The sequence below is a fragment of the Meleagris gallopavo genome, chromosome 5 (assembly GCF_905368555.1).
Source record: "Meleagris gallopavo chromosome 5, MGAL_WU_HG_1.1, whole genome shotgun sequence".
Classification (NCBI taxonomy): Eukaryota; Metazoa; Chordata; class Aves; order Galliformes; family Phasianidae; genus Meleagris; species Meleagris gallopavo.
The window spans coordinates 16,389,264-16,412,573 of record NC_139408.1 but is presented as its reverse complement, the minus strand read 5'-3'; the positions used below and the strand labels follow the sequence as shown (position 1 = coordinate 16,412,573).

General features: G+C 55.3%; 2 protein-coding genes across 2 annotated transcripts; both read right to left on the bottom strand.

The window, feature by feature from the left end:
• Positions 1–6,995: 6,995 nt before the first annotated feature.
• On the bottom strand, positions 6,996–10,871 carry LOC146544259 (scavenger receptor cysteine-rich type 1 protein M130-like). The gene is made up of 12 exons (XM_085224448.1): positions 10,814–10,871; positions 10,381–10,701; positions 9,985–10,299; positions 9,603–9,905; positions 9,187–9,501; positions 8,795–9,109; positions 8,414–8,722; positions 7,984–8,337; positions 7,715–7,867; positions 7,542–7,631; positions 7,380–7,463; positions 6,996–7,227 (listed from the first exon to the last, which is right to left on the bottom strand). Exons 1-12 carry the CDS (start codon positions 10,866–10,868, stop codon positions 7,064–7,066), a joined length of 2,778 nt encoding a protein of 925 aa, XP_085080574.1. The 5' UTR covers positions 10,869–10,871; the 3' UTR covers positions 6,996–7,063.
• A 2,474-nt stretch (positions 10,872–13,345) lies between these two features.
• On the bottom strand, positions 13,346–17,532 carry LOC104911056 (scavenger receptor cysteine-rich type 1 protein M130-like). The gene is given in 14 exon segments (XM_085224439.1): positions 13,346–13,800; positions 13,953–14,036; positions 14,114–14,203; positions 14,287–14,439; positions 14,555–14,744; positions 14,747–14,817; positions 14,820–14,906; positions 14,983–15,291; positions 15,364–15,678; positions 15,756–16,070; positions 16,173–16,475; positions 16,555–16,869; positions 16,945–17,265; positions 17,378–17,532. Coding segments are annotated over 14 exon segments (2,781 nt in total). The 5' UTR covers positions 17,442–17,532; the 3' UTR covers positions 13,346–13,636.
• Positions 17,533–23,310: the final 5,778 nt, after the last annotated feature.

Genomic DNA, 23,310 nt, shown 5'->3' with positions numbered 1-23,310 from the left:
TCCTGGCCCGCTGTGCTCGTGGTGCAGAGCTCCGGCCCTGCCCTGCTCTCACGAGAGCACCAGCACGGCCTCCCAGCGGGTCGCAGCGGGGCCCAGGAGGCAGCAGAGGCCCAGGAAGCAGCAGGGCTCGGCAGGGCCGGGCATACAGCTCTGCCAGCAGCACCAGGCGGCACTGCAGCACGGCTCCGGGCCCAGCTGAGAGGCCCCAGCAGGAAGGCCCGGCCTGCGCGGGAGGGACCAGCGCTGCCAGCCAGGAGGCCGCCATTCCTCCTGGCAGCGGCACACTGCGGTGGCACGGAGCTGATGGGGCAGGACAGCCCGTTCCCGGACTTTCACTGAAACCCCAGGGACGGCTGCTCCGCACCTTCCATCGGAACATACATCAGGGATGGGAATCCTGACCTCAGCCCCTGCGGGTCCTTACAGACTGCGGTAACAGACAAGTGCAGGAGGTGGCTCAGACCCCTGGCCCGATGTCTCTTGTGTCAGAGGGAGCTCTTTCACGTGTGTGCTCTTCCCTCTGCCAACGGACGTGTCCTCAGAAGTGGAGATCCTGCCAGCAAGCGCAGGGTGGGAGCCAGCTTACTCAGGTTTGCTTATCAAAATGTGCGTGTATGGGTACTGTTGAATCATGGCCTGAACCACTGATTGATCACCTGAGGCAAGCACTGAGTCAGCCGCAGGAGCACAGGTGAAGGCAATTCAGCTGTGTGACCAGAAGAGGTGGAGCCTGGCTGCACCTCTCCTAGATCCCATGTAAGGGACGATTTCCACTGGGCTGTCATTTCTTTCTGGAGCTCCCTCCAGTTTTCTGCTGTGTGCTTCTGATGTGGGTGAGCCGTTCCTTTCTTTTTGCTTGTCTCTTTCTGCTGCGATAATCTTTCTTACTATTAAACCTTTAAAATATCATCTTAACCCCACCACTCTGCTCTCTGTACGTTTGTTGGTTGTACAGTTGGTGTGCCAGCCTGGCCAAAAACACTTTAAAAAAGAAAAAAAGAAAGAAAGAAAAAAAAAAAGTATTACATTTGGAATATCTGTAAATTGGTCTGAGGGGTGAACATTACTCCCGTAAACAAAACCATCCCTGGGCAGATCCCAGGATTTCTGGGGCCACCTTACTATGAACTGGAGACCGTGATTGAAATATGGGGTCCCCTGCGTGTTATGGGAAATATCCTGCATTTCACATGGCATGTTATTTTCATGGTTTGACCAGAGATATGTTGGTTACAAAAGAACAGAAGCTAGCTGCTTCTACTGTGACATAGCCACTGTTAAATGCTTTAATTCAGGCCAAAACGAGAGCCAATACTTTAGAAAATGAAAGTAAATTATTATGAGACTGCTTAGAAAAATTAGAACAAGGACTCTGGATGCTGACAGGGAAAAAATCAAGCCTAAATTTCCCAATAGTGCAGGTCCATAACATCTCAATGGATTGTAGCCTGGTTCCTGAATCAATGGACCTGGTCGATCTAGAAGATAAAACCTCTAAATCAGATGTGGAAGCTCTGCTTGCCGCAGATCCCATTGAGATACATCCTACAGTAACTCAAAAGGAAAAAATAAAGAAAGGAAAAGAAAAAGCCCAGCAGACATGCCCCCAGTCAGTGGCCCCCTGCCCAAACCCATTTCCATGTGACAGCCTGTCCTTATACCGCCATGGAATTAATGGACCTGGTACAGTGATTCGGACAAAGGCCCAGAGAAAGCATGCAAGCTTGGCTGTTGAGTTTATGGGATTCTGGAGCAGAAAGTGTTATGCTCGATGGGCCAGAAATCTCTAAATTAGCACCTTGTGCAGAGGCTATATGCTGGCATCCAATATACCAAGGAAAACCACTTGGTAATAGATTGGTTGATGGACGTGATAAGATTCCCAGCAGGCATGAGAGATCTGATCCTGCAACAGGCTCCTTCCCACCTGTATGGAACTTGTTTCTATACTAAACCCTCTAGTAACCTCAGAGTCCGTGCTCCAACACACTGCCCAGCTGGTAGCCGATCTAGGGGAGACAGAGCGCCTTCAGACCAGGTGCAGTTTTCGATCACTGGAAGAGGCAGAGGTTCTTCCTGTTATTAAAACCAGGAGACCCACTCCACGAACTCCTCAATCAGGACCCATATGGGTACCCCAAAAACAAGTGTTTCATGACTTAATCCGGGCTGGGGTTCATCAATTTGCAAAAATTGATCGCCAGTCCAATCATGTCCTCCTTCAGCTATGGAAGCAGTTGAAGAACAATCAAAAATTTCAAAATCACTCCCAAAAAATCTAGGGTAAGAATTAGTGACAAATTACCACCAGCAACGTGACATTTGGAAGATTTTCTAGTTCCTTGTAGAAGGAAGAAGCCTCCTCAGGTGATTCTGGCCACAATACCTGAGCCACCAAACACAAAAGACTTAGCGACAGGACAATTGATGGCATGACAGGGGCTGTTATTTTCCCTATGTAGAGTTGACAATTTTTTGGTCCCGGAAGAATATTCAGAGGGTTATGGCGTTGGTTAACACAGGTGTGTAAACATCAATAATTTACGGAGATGGGACTAAATTTGATGTTTGATAGTGTGATGATTGGTGGTTCTGGGGGATGGACCATTCTGGTCACCCAAACGTGGTTGAAACTGGGCGTCTCCCATCCCAGGAGCATAATGTGTTTATTGCCCCACTTCCAGAGTATTCATGCAGCCATACCCAATATTGCCTCCCTAATTGACACATTGTGTAGGGAGATAAAAACCTACCATTATGTTCTAGATTTAGCAAATGAGTTCTTCAGTATTGCAATTGCCGAAGAATTGCAACATCAGTTTGCGTTTACATGGGGAGGCAGGCAGTGGACCTTTCAGATCCTGCCAAAGGGTATACATGCATTCATCAGCATATTACCATAATCTAGTGGCGTGTGACCTGGCAAATTGGAGAAAACTTGATTATGTTAACTTATATCATTACACTGATGATCTCCTGTTGACATTTGACTCGCTGGAGGCAGCAGGAGAAGCAGCAGATTCATTAATTGCCTATATGCAAGAAAGAGGATGGGCTATAATCCTCAGAAGGTGCAAGGTCCGGGCCTGTCTGTAAAATTCCTGTGGGTAGTTTGGTCAGGAAAGACCTAAGTACTACCCAGTGCTGTCATAGATAAGGTTCAGGCATTCCCAGTCCCTACAACACCAAAAGCAGCTGCAGGAGTTGACATGCAGAAATCAGACCCTACAGCCTGAATAAGGATATAGAACAGGTATGTTTATTAGTGATGCGCATACGCCCTGGTGCAAGGGGGATAGCTCCACCTAACTTGCAGACCGTAGGGCAAAAGCTTGGTAGAGATATAGGCCGAACTAATACATAATCAATGATTTCCAGGAATTCACATACATATTCACTACATTTTTGAGAACCCATCAGCATATGGTTCTTCCCTCTTGCGCGTGCGCCGTGAGCAGTGGGGTCTCTTCCTGGTGGTTGTGGGATGAAGGCTCATCGTCTTCCTTGTGAAGGATCGTAGTCTTCCTTGCTGCAAACTCTTGACCCTGTGGGAGCGGTAGCCCCTGATCCAGTTCTAACTTGCCTTGTGGACATCTCATCACTTACTTACCAAAACGTCCTCGAGCTGTTCTCAAAATTTTTATCTTTGTCCTCACCCCCACATTGTTTTAATCACAGCTTGTTGCCGTCCTCATCCTTTTAGCAGCCTCTGCACGTTTGCTTCTGTAAACTATCTTTTATCCTTTATTTCTGTGAACCGTCTTTTACTCTTCAGAGTTTCTAGGTATATTGGGATACTGGTGTCCATTTATACCTCATTTAGTGCAGCTGCTCAGGCCATCATACAGACTCACGAAAAAGGGGCAGCTATGGGACTGGGGGAGAACAGAACAGGACACTTTCCAACAGGCAAAACTGGCAGTTAAACAAGCCCAGGCATTGGGTATATTCAATCCTACCATCCCAGCCGAGTTGGATGTTCACGTCACTCAGGATGGCTTTGGCTGGGGCCTGTGGCAATGCCAGAGTTCTGTTTGGACCCCCATTGGATTCTGGTCCCAGGTCTGGCATGGAGCAGAAGAAAGATATAGTATGACTGAAAAACAGTTATTGGCTGCCTACTCCACATTACAAGCGGTACGGCCGATAACCCAAACAGCTGAAATCATAGTTAAGACCACCCTGCTGATTCAGAGGTGGGTAGAAGATCTGACCCACATTCCTAAGACGGGGTAGACCAGGCACAAACAGAGGCAGGATGGGTCGCCTATCTCAGCCAGAGAAGTAGTCTGTCTTCATCACCACTAAAAGAAGAACTCCAGAAGATCCTAGGCCCACTGACGTATCACGGTGATGCACCAAAAGAAACATTGGTTACTCCACCAGAGAAGAGTCTTGTTCAGGAGGGGAAATATCCTATCCCTGAAGATAGGTGCCTCATACACAGATGGGTCCAGCAAAGGCAACCTGAGCAAGTGGAGAGCGATAGCATACCATCCTTCCACCGAGACAATCTGTTTGACGAGGGGGATGGTCAGAGCAGCCAATGGGTAGAACTGCGAGCCGTGTGGATAGTTATAACCAAGGAACCTGGTGATGGTATTCTGAATGTCTGTACAGACAGTTGGGCTGCGTACCAGGGGCTCACTCTTTGGATTGCACAGTGGGACACCCAGGAATGGGGCAGAGATATGTGGTTAGACATATGGAATGCAGTTAAACACAGGACTGCACACGGCTACCATGTTTCTGGTCACCAAGCCCTACAGTCACCGGGAAATGACAAAGCAGACACACTGGCCCAAGTTTGATGGATTGAGAATTCACCATCTGAGGAACATCACCCGTTGGTTACATCAGAAGCTACGGCATGCTGGACAAAAGACAATGTGGGCAGCTGCTAAAACATGGGGGCTGCCTGTGCAACTATCTGACATCGCCCAGGCATGCTGACACTGCTACGCTTGCTCCAAGATGAGACCGAGATCGTTGCCTGAAACAACAGCCCATCTTGCTAGAGGACACAATCCTCTCCAGCGATGGCAGGTTGATTACATTGGGTCCCTGCCTCAGTCTGAGGCGGCGAGATATGCCCTGACCTGCATCGACACTGCAAGTGGGCTACTGCAGGCCTATCCAGCACCGAGAGCAAACCAGGCATATACTATTAAGGCACTTACTAAGGCAGACCCAGTCCCTGAAAATGCTACAGACAACATGGGCCCCCCCCTGCTTAGGATCCAAATTACGGGCATTGATAATCAGGTAAGACCCCAAACTGGCAATTAAAATAATCTTCTGCTCCCTGCCCCTGAGAATTTAGATCCAGGTATCCATAGAATAAAACGGCCTTGGAAGGTGCAGGTAGGACCGAAGTGGTGTGGCCTACTTGCACCTTGGGGATGATTACTGGAGGTCGGTAGTCCCTCCAGTAATCGGTACGTGGCCTCCTGATATTATGGTCAACACTCTGATCCTCACTGCTAAAGGGACCGCCATCACATCCCTATGGCAGATCAGGACACCTCCTTTTGTGCCTGATACACTAGTGCAGCCACAGATATCTACCCAAAAGGTATGGAACGGGCAGCCAGAGCATGCCCCATTACAACATCAAGTGTTGACCCAGGATAGAAATGCGGCCTGTATCTTGCCCTGGAGGGTGGATCCTCCCCTCCTGGTACCCCTGAAACATCTGTATTATTCTTCATGAGTCTTTGAGCCTCTAGAATCTCCGGAGGAATGAAATGCCATTGAAGCATTCCAGTGTTGATCGTGTGCAACACCCAGTGATGGTCTACATGGGACCGATGGAGCATAGGATGGACCTACATCTCACGACCACATGCCTCCAGAAAAACCACTGAGCACTGGCCCATGAAAGAGCACGAACTTTCACCATGCACTGATCATTGCTCGTCTTCAATTGTGTCAACATGCATCGCGACGGGAAATTGTTTAAGTGTCGTGATGTTTTGGATCTCTGTATTAGGGAAGGCACACCCTCCAGTTAACTCAATCACTGGATCATGCCGTGAAGGGGTGGAGTGTATGGGAACTATTGAGTCATGGCCTGAATGACTGATTGATCACCTGAGGCAAGCAGTGAGTCAGCTGCAGGAGCACAGGTGAAGGCAATTCAGCGGTGTGACCAGAGGGGGTGGAGCCTGGCTGCACCTCTCCTAGACCCCATGTGAGGGACAATTGCCACTGGGGTATGATCTGTTTCTGGAGATCCCTCTCTTTGGCGTTTTCTACTGCAAGCTTAGCACATGAGTGAGCATTTCCTTTCTTTTTGCTTGTCTGTTTCCATCACGATAATCTATCTAACTGTAAAACCTGTAAAACACCATCCCAACTATGCCACTCTGCTAAATACACATTTGTTAACTGTACAGTGTGGAAAGACTGCAAATGTGTGTAGAGATACATACACTACAGTTATCCTCTGACTTTCTGTAACTGCTTTCTGCCCTTTTCTGTTTGTATCTCCCCTCGAGTCTGTTTACAGCTCTCTCCCCCATGGCACACTGGGGGCAGGGGCGGAGTGAGCGAACGGCCGGGTGCTGCTCAGCTGCCTGCCGGGTGAAACCACAGCGTGTGGCAGCGTGCCTGCACCTGTGTGCCTGTGGGGACCCGGGGTCCTTGTTGTCCTTCCACTGCAGCGCAGCAGTCATGGGAGCCATCCCACCTCATCTCTGTCAGCTTTCACACTCTTCTTGTTGTTACCCCCGTGCCCAGAGCCAAAGGGCAGGTCTCTGAAATCTGTCTTTGCCCCAGAGCCCCGAGGGACGACTGACAGACTCAGGTACAGAAGCCAAGGCTGGAAGTGACTTTCTGCGGAGATTTGTCTTTTTAGTAAAGAAGAGATACTCATTAGGAAAGAGTTACAGAAAATTATTTTTAAAAGTCAATTTGCTGTTGTGTCTCAGTTTCAGGAAGGAGAATGGAGCAGATTGCTGCTGTTCTGTGCACCAGGCAGGGAAAGGTGACGCTGCCAAGGCCAGGGCTGCCCCTTCTTGGGGACAGAGGTCCCTGTTCCAGCCATGTCCTCATGACCTGCTCACAGCGATGTGCCCAGGGTGCTGACACCAACGTCGTCATATCCTGTGTCCACGGGGGGCTGTGCGGGGGCTTCCCCGGGGTGAGGAGTGGGGGAATCCTCCGGCACAGCCATAGCATCATCGTAGCCATGTGAGGGGCTGTGCTGGGGCTGGACAGGGTGATCTGTGACAGACACAGACAAGCAAGTGGTGAGGACACAGCCAGGAGGGGCTTCATGCTCTCACCTCCCCATCAAAGTTGTTTGGCTACATCTCTGCAGAAGGTTACCCAGTGCCTTTCTGTCCTCACAGTGCACTCTGTGCCTGTGCTCCTACCTGGGGAGACCTGGAGGTCGCTCTCATCTACACCGTCCCCACTGTGATCTGACAGTTTTCTCCCTGAGCCCTGGGACAGAGAGCCTGGAGGGGAAGAGAGTTGTAGGGGACATGACAGTGGATGGGGACAGCCCCAGGCACTGATGACCCTCCTGCTCCCACCTGTCTGGCTGGGCACTTCCTGGTAATCAGGCATCAGGCTGTAGTCCAACTCCTCATACACAACCTCAGAGGCAGCATCCTTGCTGGGTTCTGCAAGGCAGCATGCATGGCACCAGTGCCCGTGGAGTCCAAGGTTCTGCCCCGCATTGTGGAACCCCCAGAGTGCTGCCCACCTTGGCACTGGGCCCATGTGCGGTGTGCCAGAACAGCCAGGGCGGCCAGGGCCAGGCACAGCAGCGTCCCCAGGACCACGCACAGCACCGTGAGTGCTGACACACTCCTGGGTGCTGCAGCTGCAGTCATGGGGACAGCGCTGTGGGTGAGAGCTGTGGGGCAGTGACGGGAAGCGTGAGGCCCCATGGGGATCTCATGGCAGCAGTTAGAGGACAGCAAGCACGGACAAAGCCATTTGTTGAGGTGTGTCTGTCCTGGTGGCTGCTACCTGGGGCTGGGCTGGTGGCCTCACTGCTGTCCCTGGTGTCCTCATCACACACGATGTGGGTGATCCCAGTGGTGTCACATTCCTGCAGCTGCCAGGGCGCTGAGGGGCAGCGCCAGAATGAGCGGGCCCCCTCCTCACAGCTCACCCAGCTCAGCCAGGCCGGCTCTGAGCCCTCTGCAGGGACGAGTTCTTCCAGCCTCCCTCCAGTGCCACATCCCAGATGACGGCAGACGGCAGAGGCTGTGGCAGCGCTGGTGCCATTGGGACAAACAGGACCCCAGATCCCCTCATGCAGCACCTCCAGGCGCCCACGGCATCTGCTGCTTTCTCCTGTCAGCCGCAGGTCCAGCAGCCCTGCAAGGAGGTCAGGGGATCACTGCACCCCGAGGGCAGTGGTGCTGCTCCCATCCAGAGGCATGTTGGCACTCACCTGAGCACACAACGCCTGCACCACCGCCGCGCTGGCAGCCAGGCTGCACTGGGGCCGGGCAGTGCCAGAGAGCATCCTCTGTCCCAGAGCAGCCCCCGGCACCCGGCCACAGCGTCCCAGTGCCAGGCCCAAAGCGCTCGGAGCCAGGTGCCTCCAGGGCCCATCCACAGCTCAGCTGGCGACAGACGACGGTGGCATCCTGCAGGGTCCAGGTGTCCTGGCAGACGGTGCCCCAGGTGCCCTCGCTGTACACCTCCACCCTGCCAGCACAGCGCCCTGGGCCGCCCACCAGCCTCAGCTGCCGGCTGCCTGTGTGGGAGAGTGTTGGGCTGGGGATGGGGATGGCACCATTTTGCTCATGGCCCTTCCTTGTGCACCCACCTGAACAGGCGATGACCAACTCCTCAGGACTCTTGCTGGGCTCGCTGGCCATTCCCGAGGTGTTACACTGTGCCAGGAGCTCCTCGGTGCCAACACAGCGCAGCTCCTGCAGCTCCATGGGGCCCAAGCCGTTGTCCGGCGCAGCATAGATTTTCTCAGGCACACCGCAGCCCAGCTGCCGGCACGCCACGGTGGCAGTGCCATTGTCCCACAGCCCCACAGACACACGGGCCCAGACACCGGGGCGCACGGCCACCTCCAGCCGTCCGTCGCAACGGCTTTCCCCACCGTGGAGCCTCAGGGGCTTGGTGACACCTGCAACAGCCTGGCTGTGCAGTGGGAACAGGCATTGCTCCCCACCTGCTGTAGATTCCCTTGGTCCCCACACTCACCTGAGCAGTTGACGGCAGCAGTGTGCCCAGTTGGGCAGGCGGGCTGCCCCAGCACCTCCACAGGGCACTCACCCGGGTGCCGCTCATTCCCACTGCACCTGAGAGCATCACGTCGCAGTGTCCCCATCCCTGTCCCAAAATGGCCTGGGGGGGGCAGGGATATGGCAGAGCCACAGCCCAGGTGGCGGCAGAGGACATGGGCGTCAGGCAGGTCCCAGGCAGTGGCACACAGGGGCCCCCACACCCCTTGTGCCTCCACCTCCACCCGCCCAGTGCAATCTGAATCTCCATTCGCAAGCCGGAACCCAGTGTAGGCTGCAGCAGAGAGAGGATACTGGGGTTGGTGGAGCGAGGGACCTCCCCCACCTACACCACACTGCATGGTGCTGATACAGATCCACAACCCCTGCACTTACAGGAGCAGATGATGGCAGCGGGTTGGGTGCAGTTCTGGATGTCGGGAGGCCTCTGTGTGCAAGCGGACAGGAGGGGCTCGGTGCCGTTGCACTCAAAGGCGCCATGCCAGAATGGCCCGTCTGCTGCCCCAAAATGTCCAGCCTCCCATAGGGCCAGTGCTGTACCGCAGCCCAGCTCTCTGCAGACGACCTGGGCGGCCATGAGGTCCACGTGGCCGTGACAGACGCTGACCCAGGCCCGGCCCTGCCGCACCTCCAGCCTCCCTGAGCACTCACTGTCCCCTCCGACCAGACGGGAGAACCCTGTCAGGAGAGGCGGGCTGCTGGGCTGGGGAATGTGGATGATGGGCTCCCAACAATGCTGCATGTCCCCAGATCTCACCTTGGCAGACCACAGCAGTGTCATAATCATGAGGGCCATTGTAGGGACCCCAGCCCCGAATGTTACAGTCCCACAGGGCAGCCTCATCTCCATGGCAGTCAATAAAGGCCATCATGATGGGGCCGTGATCTTGAAATAATCGTGGCGTCAAGTAGGCGCCAGCAGCTGAGCCACAGCCCAGTTGCTGGCATACCACCTCAGCATCATCCATGTCCCAAGCATTGTCAGCCACAGTGCCCCAGCGTCCCCGCAGCTTCACCTCAACTCTCCCCTCGCAGGGTCCCCAGCCATCTTCCAGCCGCAGCTCCAGCGCCTCTGCTCCATCATTAGAGATTGGCCTCAGCTCCACCCAAGGGATCCTGGCACTCTGTTCCCTTCCCAGATACACCAACTCACCTGAGCAGATCACCCCAACATCCCATTCATGGCCACAGAAGTGCTTCCCCCAACCCAAATGAGAGCAGTCCTGCAGGGTGGTCTCAGTACCGTCACAGAAGAAGGGATGCAGCCAGATGCGTCCCTTGCCTTGCCCAAATGGGGCATATGGGGACGTATGGGCTACTGTGCCGCAGCCCAGCTGCCGGCACACGACACGAGCTTCTCGCGTGTCCCAGTCGAAGTCGTAGCTGCAGATGGAGCCCCATTCGCCCTCGTGCTTCACCTCCACCCGACCGGCACAGCGCCCACCGCCATCCACCAGTCGCAGCTCCTCGCTGCCTGTGGGCACCACAGGGAGGTGGCTGAGCCTGGGGTTGCCCGTCCCATGGCTGCAACCCTGCCCCTCTGCTTCCCTCTCGTCCCACGGCCACCCCACTGCCCCACGACTCACCCATGCAGAGCTGCACGCAGAATAGCAACCCCAGCACCCCGGCAGGCATCATCATGCCCCACACGCACAGCCTGCAGCTCAGGATGGGGAGGGGGAGATATAGGCAGCCCCTGCTGGCAGGAGCCAATGGGGATGGCGAGGTGCGGTGGGAGCCGTTATCAGCAGGGTTATCAGCTGCCTGCCGGGTCCCAGCCTCCAATAACCTGCTTCGTGCCCAAATATGAGGCTTGTCTCCGCTTCTGGCGTCACGCAGCCCCACCACGGGGCTCACTGCCTGTGTGTCACCAAGGGGAGTCAGCCTGCCTGGGTGCTGCATGTCCCTGGGGTGAGGATGGACTGTGACCATTTAGTACAAGTCCCAGAAAGGACAGGAGTGCCCCCAAACTGGGTCTCTGCACCCTGGAGCCCAGCCCATGATTGCAGAGTTCTGGAGGTGCCTTTGTGGTTCTCAAGGCAGCAGTAGTTAGAATAAGTTTCATGTGCTGATCAGTAGATAGGCTGGAGGGCCATCCCCGGCCCCTTGCAACACTGCCTGCACTGGGACACGTGCATCCCCATGCCCTCCCTGCAGCACAGGCAGGAGGGAATGTTATCCATCACATGGGGACCCAGTGTCAACACCAACCACATGTAGCTGCTGTTCCACCTGCACAGAAGCAATACATTTCATAAGGCGATGCTTTTCTACTTGAGCCTGCAGCATCTGGGCTCTCCTGCTTTGCTATCGCCGCTGCAGGAGCAGACACAGGGACAGCTGCAGATTGTTGCAGTCCCAGGGCTGTGCTGCGAGGACAGCACAGAAACCCCAACTCTGCACAGGAAGGAAGGCTGCAGGCTGAGCTGTCCCTGCCCGTGTCCCCGCGTGCAGCCCGGTGCTCGGGAAGGAGGAAGTGTGCGATGGGTGTGTGGGTGCTTTCAAAAGCGAAACCCTGCCTGTCCACAGGGCTGGGACGTGGGGCAGCGCCCGGCCCCGCTGCAGGGTCACTGCGTGGTGGCACTGCTCGGTGGGCACCGGGGGCTCCTGGGAACATGGCTGCAGGGCCGGGCTCCTGCTGAGGGTGTGGGGATGCAGCAGGACGGGGATGCTGATAGCACTCGGGCGTCGCTCCTGCCCCGCTGTGCTCGTGGTACAGAGCTCCGGCCCTGCCCTGCTCTCACGAGAGCACCAGCACGGCCTCCCAGCGGCCCGCAGCAGGGCTCGGCAGAGCCGGGCATACAGCTCTGCCAGCAGCACCAGGCACTGCAGCACGGCTCCGGGCCCAGCTGAGAGGCCCTGGCAGGAAGGCCTGGCCTGTGCGGGAGGGACCAGCGCTGCCAGCCAGGAGGCCGCCATTCCTCCTGGCAGCGGCACACTGCGGTGGCACGGAGCTGATGGGGCAGGACAGCCCGTTCCCGGACTTTCACTGAAACCCCAGGGACGGCTGCTCCGCACCTTCCATCGGAACATCCATCAGGGATGGGAATCCTGACCTCAGCCCCTGCGGGTCCTTACAGACTGCGGTAACAGACAAGTGCAGGAGGTAGCTCAGACCCTGGCCCGATGTCTCTTGTGTCAGAGGGAGCTCTTTCATGTGTGTGCTCTTCCCTCTGCCAACGGACGTGTCCTCAGAAGTGGAGATCCTGCCAGCAAGCACAGGCTGAGAGCCGGCTTACTCAGCTTTGCTTCTCCGAACGTGTGTGAAAAGGCTGAGACTGTGTGTGGAGATGCATGCACTACAGTTATCATCTGACTTTCTGTAACGGCTTTCCAATTCTGCCCTTTTCTGTTTGTATCTCCCCTCGAGTCTGTTTACAGCTCTCTCCCCCATGGCACACTGGGGGCAGGGGCGGAGTGAGCGAACGGCCGGGTGCTGCTCAGCTGCCTGCCGGGTGAAACCACAGCGTGTGGCAGCGTGCCTGCACCTGTGTGCCTGTGGGGACCCGGGTCCTTGTTGTCCTTCCACTGCAGCGCAGCAGTCGTGGGAGCCATCCTACCTCATCTCTGTCAGCTTTCACACTCTTCTTGTTGTTACCCCCGTGCCCAGAGCCAAACGGGCGCTCTCTGAAATCTGTCTTTGCCCCAGAGCCCCGAGGGACGACTGACAGACTGTCACGGAGTTAACGAGATCAATCTACACCGTGACAGGGGGGCGGTAGGCCCCTGCCCTCCCCTTCCCAGCCCGCAAAATGGGAAGGAAGGAGGAAACAAAAAACAGCGGAAACAATCTATGGAGGAAAACTTATTTTACTAATTATGTATCGGAATGCAAGATAACACATATAAATACAATCTGATTGAAATTGAGACTAATAAATCAAATAAAAGGCAGAGAGGAGAGAGAGAGTTGCCGATCCGATTCAAACCTGAAAAGCTTGGAACGGCCAGAAAGCCCTCCAGCACCCACTGCCAGGCAGTAAGAGACCGCCCCACCCGAAGGCCAGATCCCATGACTTCTGTAACGTACAGGGATATGTGCCTGGAATTGGAGCATTAACACTTTAACTCCCAGTATACTACATGATGTATGATGCGGAATACTGAGAACCAAACCAAACAAAAAAAAATACAAAACCATGACACAGACTCAGGTACAGAAGCCAAGGCTGGAAATGACTTTCTGCGGAGATTTGGGTTTTTAGTAAAGAAGAGATACTCATTAGGAAAGAATTACAGAAAATTATTTTTAAAAGTCAACTTGCTGTTGTGTCTCAGTTTCAGGAAGGAGAATGGAGCAGTTTGCTGCTGTTCTGTGCACCAGGCAGGGAGAGGTGACGCTGCCAAGGCCAGGGCTGCCCCTTCTTGGGGACAGAGGTCCCTGTTCCAGCCATGTCCTCATGACGTGCTCACAGCGATGTGCCCAGGGTGCTGACACCAACGTCGTCATATCCTGTGTCCACGGGGGGCTGTGCGGGGGCTTCCCCGGGGTGAGGAGTGGGGGAATGCTCCGGCACAGCCATAGCATCGTCGTAGCCATGTGAGGGGCTGTGCTGGGGCTGGGCAGGGTGATCTGTGACAGACACAGACAAGCAAGTGGTGAGGACACAGCCAGGAGGGGCTTCATGCTCTCACCTCCCATCAAAGTTGTTTGGCTGCATCTCCTCAGAAGGTTACCCAGTGCCTTTCTGTCCTCACAGTGCACCTCTGTGCCTGTGCCCCTACCTGGGGAGACCTGGAGGTCGCTCTCATCTACACCGTCCCCACTGTGATCTGACAGTTTTCTCCCTGAGCCCTGGGACAGGGAGCCTGGAGGGGAAGAGAGGTGTAGGGACATGACAGTGGATGGGGACAGCCCCAGGCACTGATGACCCTCCTGCTCCCACCTGTGTGGCTGGGCACTTCCTGGTAATCAGGCATCAGGCTGTAGTCCAGCTCCTCATACACAACCTCAGAGGCAGCATCCTTGCTGGGTTCTGCAAGGCAGCATGCATGGCACCAGTGCCCGTGGTGTCCATGGTTCTGCCCCGCATTGTGGAACCCCCAGAGTGCTGCCCACCTTGGCACTGGGCCCATGTGCGGTGTGCCAGAACAGCCAGGGCGGCCAGGGCCAGGCACAGCAGCGTCCCCAGGACCACGCACAGCACCGTGAGTGCTGACACACTCCTGGGTGCTGCAGCTGCAGTCATGGGGACAGCGCTGTGGGTGAGAGCTGTGGGGCAGTGATGGAAGCGTGAGGCCCCATGGGGATCTCATGGCAGCAGTTAGAGGACAGCGAGCACGGACAAAGCCATTTGTTGAGGTGTGTCTGTCCCGGTGGCTGCTACCTGGGGCTGGGCTGGTGGCCTCACTGCTGTCCCCGGTGTCCTCATCACACACGATGTGGATGATCCCAGTGGTGTCGCATTCCTGCAGCTGCCAGGGTGCCGAGGGGCAGCGCCAGAATGAGCGGGCCCCCTCCTCACAACTCACCCAGCTCAGCCAGGCGGGCTCTGAGCCCTCTGCAGGACGGGTTCTTCCAGCCTCCCCCCCATGCCACATCCCAGATGATGGCAGACGGCAGAGGCCGTGGCAGGGCTGGTGCCATTGGGCAAACAGGACCCCAAATCCCCTCATGCAGCACTTCCAGGCGCCCACGGCATCTGCTGCTTTCTCCTGTCAGCCGCAGGTCCAGCAGCCCTGCAAGGAGGTCAGGGGATCACTGCACCCCGAGGGCAGTGGTGCTGCTCCCATCCAGAGGCATGGTGGCACTCACCTGAGCACACAACACCCGCACCACCGCCGCGCTGGCAGCCAGGCTGCACTGGGGCCGGGCAGTGCCAGAGAGCATCCTCTGTCCCAGAGCAGCCTCCAGCACCCGGCCACAGCGTCCCAGTGCCAGGCCCAAAGCGCTCGGAGCCAGGTGCCTCCAGGGCCCATCCGCAGCCCAGCTGGCGACAGACGACGGTGGCATCCTGCAGGGTCCAGGTGTCCTGGCAGACGGTGCCCCAGGTGCCCTCGCTGTACACCTCCACCCTGCCAGCACAGCGCCCGGGGCCGCCCACCAGCCTCATTTGCCGGCTCCCTGTGTGGGAGAGTGTTGGGCTGGGGATGGGGATGGCACCGTTTTGTTCATGGCCCTTCCTTGTGCACCCACCTGAACAGGCGATGACCAAATCCTCAGGAATCTTGCTGGGCTCTTTGGCCATTCCCGAGGTGTTACACTGTTCCAGGAGCTCCTCGGTGCCAACACAGCGCAGCTCCTGCAGCTCCATTGGGCCCAAGCCATTGTCCGGCGCAGCATAGATTTTCTCAGGCACACCGCAGCCCAGCTGCCGGCACGCCACGGTGGCAGTGCCGTTGTCCCACAGCCCCACAGACACACGGGCCCAGACACCGGGGCGCACGGCCACCTCCAGCCGTCCGTCGCAATGGCTTTCCCCACCGTGGAGCCTCAGGGGCTTGGTGACACCTGCAACAGCCTGGCTGTGCAGTGGGAACAGGCATTGCTCCCCACCTGCTGTAGATTCCCTTGGTCTCCACACTCACCTGAGCAGTTGACGGCAGCGGTGTGCCCAGTTGGGCAGGCGGGCTGCCCCAGCACCTCCACAGGGCACTCACCTGGGTGCCGCTCATTCCCACTGCACCTGAGAGCATCACGTCGCAGTGTCCCCATCCCTGTCCCAAAATGGCCTGGGGGGGGCAGGGATATGGCAGAGCCACAGCCCAGGTGGTGGCAGAGGACATGGGCGTCAGGCAGGTCCCAGGCAGTGGCACACAGGGGCCCCCACACCCCTTGTGCCTCCACCTCCAACCGCCCAGTGCAATCTGAATCTCCATTCACCAGCCGGAACCCAGTGTAGGCTGCAGCAAAGAGAGGATACTGGGGTTGGTGGAGCGAGGGACCCCCCAAGTACACTGCACTGCATGGTGCTGATACAGATCCACGACCCCCCCTGCACTTACGGGAGCAGATGACGGCAGCGGGTTGGGTGCAGTTCTGGATGTCAGGAGGCCTCTGTGTGCAAGCGGACAGGAGGGGCTCGGTGCCGTTGCACTCAAAGGCGCCATGCCAGAATGGCCCCTCTGTTGCCCCAAAATGTCCAGCCTCCGGTAGGGCCAGTGCTGTACCGCAGCCCAGCTCTCTGCAGACGACCTGGGCGGCCATGAGGTCCACGTGGCCGTGACAGACGCTGACACAGGCCCGGCCCTGCCGCACCTCCAGTCTCCCTGAGCACTCACTGTCCCCTCCAGCCAGCCGGGAGAACCCTGTCAGGAGAGGTGGGCTGCTGGGCTGGGGGATGTGGGCGATGTGTTCCCCACTGTGCTGCATGTCCCCAGCTCTCACCTTGGCAGACCACAGTGGTGTTATAATAACCAAACAGACTGTAGGGACCCCAATGCTTAATGTTGCAGTCCCAGATGGCCTTCTCATTTCCGTTGCAGTTTATAAAGACCAACATTAGGGTACTGTGGTCTTGTGAAAATCCTGAGGTAAACTGGGTGTGAGCAGCCGAGCCACAGCCCAGCTGCTGGCACACCACCTCAGCATCATCCATGTTCCAGTCACTGTCATACACCGTTCCCCAGCGTCCCCGCAGCTTCACCTCAACTCTCCCCTCGCAGGGTCCCCCACCGTCCACCAGCCGCAGCTCCAGCGCTTCTGCATCAGGGATTGGCCTTAGCTCTGCTCAGGCGGTCCTGGCACTCTGTTCTCATCCCAGATACACCAACTCACCTGAGCAGATCACCCCAACATCCCACTCATGGCCACAGAAGTGGTTGCCCCAGCCGTAGTGAGAGCAGTCCTGCAGGGTGGACTCAGTGCCATCACAGAAGTATGGATGCAGCCAGATGCGTCCCTTGCCTTGCCCAAATGGGGCATATGGGGACGTATGGGCTACTGTGCCACAGCCCAGCAGCCGGCACACAACGCCAGCCGCTTGCGCGTCCCACTGTATGTCGTAGCTGCAGACGGAGCCCCATTCGCCCTCGTGCTTCACCTCCACCCGACCGGCACAGCGCCCGCCGCCATCCACCAGCCGCAGCTCCTCGCTGCCTGTGGGCACCCCGGGGAGGTGGCTGAGCCTGGGGTTGCCCGTCCCATGGCTGCAACCCTGCCCCTCTGCTTCCCTCTCGTCCCACGGCCACCCCACTGCCCCACGACTCACCCGTGCAGAGCTGCACGCAGAATAGCAACCCCAGCACCCCGGCAGGCATCATCATGCCCCACATGCACAGCCTGCAGCTCAGGATGGGGAGGGGGAGATATAGGCAGCAGCCACTGCTGGCAGGAGCCAATGGGGATGGCGAGGTGCGGTGGGAGCCGTTATCAGCAGGGTTATCAGCCGCCTGCCGGGTCCCAGCCTCCAATAACCTGCTTCGTGCCCAAATATGAGGCTTGTCTCCGCTTCTGGCGTCACGCAGCCCCACCACGGGGCTCACTGCCTGTGTGTCACCAAGGGGAGTCCACCTGCCTGGGTTCTCATGTCTCTGAGCATGGGCTGCGGCTCTGGCTGTGCCCATGCAGAGAAGGTCCCCACAGGGACAGGACCGACTCCAGAAAGGGACTCCCTCTGCACTCTAGTGCGTACCACATTATAGTGCGGCCCTAGAGCTGCCTTTGTGGTTCCTCAGGCAGCAGTGGGGGTGAATAAGGTCCCATGCTGGCAGCGGGGCCCTTGCATCAGCTGTTGGGACACAGCACTGCCTGCATCTGGGTACAAGTGGACCCAACATCCTCCCGCAGCACAGGCAGGAGGGGATGTTTTCTCCATGCAGGGACCCATTGTGAGCACCAACCTCACACAGCTGCCGTGCCACCTGCACAGAAGCAATGCAGTGCATAAGATGATGCTCTTCTATTTGAGCCTGCAGCATGCAGGAAGAGGTCTTGCTGCCCCGCTTTGCTATCGCCGCTGCAGGAGCAGACACAGGGACAGCCTCAGATTGCTGCAGTCCCAGGGCTGTGCGGCTGCTGCGAGGACAGCACAGAAACCCCAACTCTGCAGTGGAAGGAAGGCTGCAGGCTGAGCTGTCCCTGCCCGTGTCCCCGCATGCAGCCCGGTGCTGGGGAAGGAGGAAGTGTGCGATGGGTGCGCGGGCGCTTTCAAAAGTGAAACCCTGCCTGTCCGCAGGGCTGGGACGTGGGGCAGCGCCCGGCCCCGCTGCAGGGTCACAGCGTGGTGGCACGGCTCGACGGGCACCGGGGGCTCCTGGGATCACGGCTGCAGGGCCGGGCTCCTGCTGAGGGTGTGGGGATGCAAAGTACGGGACGGAGATGCCGACAGCACCCGGGTGTTGCTCCTGCCGTGCTGCGCTCATGGTGCAGAGCTGCGGCCCTGCCCTGCTCTCACGAGAGCACCAGCACGGCCTCCCAGCGGGTCGCAGCGGGGCCCAGGAGGCAGCAGCGGCCCAGGAGGCAGCAGGGCTCGGCAGGGCCGGGCATACAGCTCTGCCAGCAGCACCAGGCGGCACTGCAGCACGGCTCCGGGCCCAGCTGAGAGGCCCCAGCGGGAAGGCCCGGCCTGCGCGGGAGGGACCAGCGCTGCCAGCCAGGAGGCCGCCATTCCTCCTGGCAGCGGCACACTGCAGTGGCACGGAGCTGATGGGGCAGGACAGCCCGTTCCCGGACTTTCACTGAAACCCCAGGGACGGCTGCTCCGCACCTTCCATCGGAACATCCATCAGGGATGGGAATCCTGACCTCAGCCCGTGCGGGTCCTTACAGACTGCGGTAACAGACAAGTGCAGGAGGTGGCTCAGACCCCTGGCCCGATGTCTCTTGTGTCAGAGGGAGCTCTTTCACGTGTGTGCTTTTCCCTCTGCCAACGGAGGTGTCCTCAGAAGTGGAGATCCTGCCAGCAAGCGCAGGGTGGGAGCCAGCTTACTCAGGTTTGCTTATCAAAATGTGTGTGTATGGGTACTGTTGAATCATGGCCTGAACCACTGATTGATCACCTGAGGCAAGCACTGAGTCAGCCGCAGGAGCACAGGTGAAGGCAATTCAGCTGTGTGACCAGAAGAGGTGGAGCCTGGCTGCACCTCTCCTAGATCCCTTGTAAGGGACGATTTCCACTGGGCTGTCATTTCTTTCTGGAGCTCCCTCCAGTTTTCTGCTGTGTGCTTCTGATGTGGGTGAGCCTTTCATTTCTTTTTGCTTGTCTCTTTCTGCTGTGATAATCTTTCTTACTATTAAACCTTTAAAATATCGTCTTAACCCCACCACTCTGCTCTCTGTACGTTTGTTGGTTGTACAGTTGGTGTGCCAGCCTGGCCAAAAACACTTTAAAAAAGAAAATAGAAAGAAAGGAAAAAAAAAGTATTACATTTGGAATATCTGTAAATTGGTCTGAGGGGAGAACTTTACTCCCGTAAACAAAACCATCCCTGGGCAGATCCCAGGATTTCTGGGGCCGCCTTACTATGAACTGGAGACCGTGATTGAAATATGGGGTCCCCTGCGTGTTATGGGAAATATCCTGCATTTCACATGGCACGTTATTTTCATGGTTTGACCTAAGATATGTTGGTTACAAAAGAACAGAAGCTAGCTGCTTCTACTGTGACATAGCCACTGTTAAATGCTTCAATTCAGGTCAAAACGAGAGCCAATACTTTAGAAAATGAAAGTAAATTATTATGAGACTGCTTAGAAAAATTAGAACGAGGACTCTGGATGCTGACAGGGACAAAATCAAGCCGGAATTTCCCAATAGTGCAGGTCCATAACATCTCAGTGGATTGTAGCCTGGTTCCTGAATCAATGGACCTGGTCGATCTAGAAGATAAAACCTCTAAATCAGATGTGGAAGCTCTGCTTGCCGCAGATCCCATTGAGATACATCCTACAGTAACTCAAAAGGAAAAAAAAGAAAGCAAAAGAAAAAGCCCAGCAGACATGCCCCCAGTCAGTGGCCCCCTGCCCAAACCCATTTCCATGTGACAGCCTGTCCTTATACAGCCATGGAATTAATAGACCTGGTACAGTGATTCGGACAAAGGCCCAGAGAAAGCATGCAAGCTTGGCTGTTGAGTTTATGGGATTCAGGAGCAGAAAGTGTTATGCTCGATGGGCCAGAAATCTCTAAATTAGCACCTTGTGCAGAGGCTTTATGCTGGCATCCAATATAGCAAGGAAATAGATTGGTTGATGTACATGAGAAGATTCCCAGCAGGCATGACAGACCTGATCCTGCAACAGGCTCCTTCCCACCTGTATGGAACTTGTTTCTACACTAAACCCCCAAGTAACCTCAGAGTCCGTGCTCCAACACACTGCCCAGCTGGTAGCCGATCTAGGGAGACAGAGCGCCTTCAGACCAGGTGCAGTATTCGATCATTGGAAGAGGCAGAGGTTCTTCCTGTTATTAAAACCAGGAGACCCACTCCACGAACTCCTCAATCAGGACCCATATGGGTATCCCAAAAACGAGTGTTTCATGACTTAATCCGGGCTGGGGTTCATCAATTTGCAAAAATTGATCGCCAGTCCAATCATGTCCTCCTTCAGCTATGGAAGCAGTTGAAGAACAATCAAAAATTTCAAAATCACTCCCAAAAAATCTAGGGTAAGAATTAGTGACAAATTACCACCAGCAACGTGACATTTGGAAGATTTTCTAGTTCCTTGTAGAAGGAAGAAGCCTCCTCAGGTGACTCTGGCCACGATACCTGAGCCACCAAGCACAAAAGACTTAGCCACAGGACAATTGATGGCGTGACAGGGGATGTTAGTTCCCCTATGTAGAGTTGACAATTTTTTGGTCCCGGAAGAATATTCAGAGGGTTATGGCGTTGGTTAACACAGGTGTGTAAACATCAATAATTTACGGAGATGGGACTAAATTTGATGTTTGATAGTGTGATGATTAGTGGTTCTGGGGGATGGACCATTCTGGTCACCCAAACGTGGTTGAAACTGGGCGTCTCCCATCCCAGGAGTACAATGTGTTTATTGCCCCACTTCCAGAGTATTCATGCAGCCATACCCAATATTGCCTCCCTAATGGACGCATTGTGTAGGGAGATAAAAACCTACCATTATCTTCTAGATTTAGCAAATGAGTTCTTCAGTATTGCAATTGCCGAAGAATTGCAACATCAGTTTGCGTTTACATGGGGAGGCAGGCAGTGGACCTTTCAGATCCTGCCAAAGGGTATACATGCATTCATCAGCATTTACCATAATCTAGTGGCGTGTGACCTGGCAAATTGGAGAAAACTTGATTATGTTAACTTATATCATTACATTGGTGATCTCCTGTTGACATTTGACTCGCTGGAGGCAGCAGGAGAAGCAGCAGATTCCTTAATTGCCTATCTGCAAAAAGAGGATGGGCTATAATCCTCAGAAGGTGCAAGGTCCAGGCCTGTCTGTAAAATTCCTGTGGGTAGTTTGGTCAGGAAAGACCTAAGTACTACCCAGTGCTGTCATAGATAAGGTTCAGGCATTCCCAGTCCCTACAACACCAAAAGCAGCTGCAGGAGTTGACATGCAGAAATCAGACCCTACAGCCTGAATAAGGATATAGAACAGGTATGTTTATTAGTGATGCGCATACGCCCTGGTGCAAGGGGGATAGCTCCACCTAACTTGCACACCGTAGGGCAAAAGCTTGGTACAGATATCGGCCGAACTAATACATAATCAATGATTTCCAGGAAATCACATACATATTCACTACATTTTTGAGAACCCATCAGCATATGGTTCTTCCCTCTTGCGCGTGGCGCCGTGAGCAGTGGGGTCTCTTCCTGGTGGTAGTGGGATGAAGGCTCATCGTCTTCCTTGTGAAGGATCGTAGTCTTCCTTGCTGCAAACTCTTGACCCTGTGGGAGGGGTAGCCCCTGATCCAGTTCTAACTTGCCTTGTGGACATCTCATCACTTACTTACCAAAACGTCCTCGAGCTGTTCTCAAAATTTTTATCTTTGTCCTCACCCCCACATTGTTTTAATCACAGCTTGTTGCCGTCCTCATCCTTTTAGCAGCCTCTGCACGTTTGCTTCTGTAATCTATCTTTTATCCTTTATTTCTGTGAACCGTCTTTTACTCTTCAGAGTTTCTAGGTATATTGGGATACTGGTGTCCATTTATACCTCATTTAGTGCAGCTGCTCAGGCCATCATACAGACTCACGAAAAAGGGGCAGCTATGGGACTGGGGGAGAACAGAACGGGACACTTTCCAACAGGCAAAACTGGCAGTTAAACAAGCCCAGGCATTGGGTATATTCAATCCTACCATCCCAGCCGAGTTGGATGTTCGTGTCACTCAGGATGGCTTTGGCTGGGGCCTGTGGCAATGCCAGAGTTCTGTTCGGACCCCCATTGGATTCTGGTCCCAGGTCTGGCATGGAGCAGAAGAAAGATATAGTATGACTGAAAAACAGTTATTGGCTGCCTACTCCACATTACAAGCGGTACGGCCGATAACCCAAACAGCTGAAATCATAGTTAAGACCACCCTGCTGATTCAGAGGTGGGTAGAAGATCTGACCCACATTCCTAAGACGGGGTAGACCAGGCACAAACAGAGGCAGGATGGGTCGCCTATCTCAGCCAGAGAAGTAGTCTGTCTTCATCACCACTAAAAGAAGAACTCCAGAAGATCCTAGGCCCACTGACGTATCACGGTGATGCACCAAAAGAAACATTGGTTACTCCACCAGAGAAGAGTCTTGTTCAGGAGGGGAAATATCCTATCCCTGAAGATAGGTGCCTCATACACAGATGGGTCCAGCAAAGGCAACCTGAGCAAGTGGAGAGCGATAGCATACCATCCTTCCACCGAGACAATCTGGTTTGACGAGGGGGATGGTCAGAGCAGCCAATGGGTAGAACTGCGAGCCGTGTGGATAGTTATAACCAAGGAACCTGGTGATGGTATTCTGAATGTCTGTACAGACAGTTGGGCTGCGTACCAGGGGCTCACTCTTTGGATTGCACAGTGGGACACCCAGGAATGGACTATCCATCTGGGCAGGATATGTGGTTAGACATATGGAATGCAGTTAAACACAGGACTGCACACGGCTACCATGTTTCTGGTCACCAAGCCCTACAGTCACCGGGAAATGACAAAGCAGACACACTGGCCCAAG

Coding starts and splice junctions, on each gene's coding strand:
- LOC146544259 (XM_085224448.1), bottom strand. CDS start 10,868: ATGATGATGCCTGCCGGGGTGCTGGGGTTGCTATTCTGCGTGCAGCTC. Junction 10,702..10,813: donor CTGCGTGCAGCTCTGCATGG/GTGAGTCGTGGG, acceptor TGGTGCCCACAG/GCAGCGAGGAGCTGCGACTG. Junction 9,110..9,186: donor TGCTGCCGTCAACTGCTCAG/GTGAGTGTGGGG, acceptor AGGCTGTTGCAG/GTGTCACCAAGCCCCTGAGG.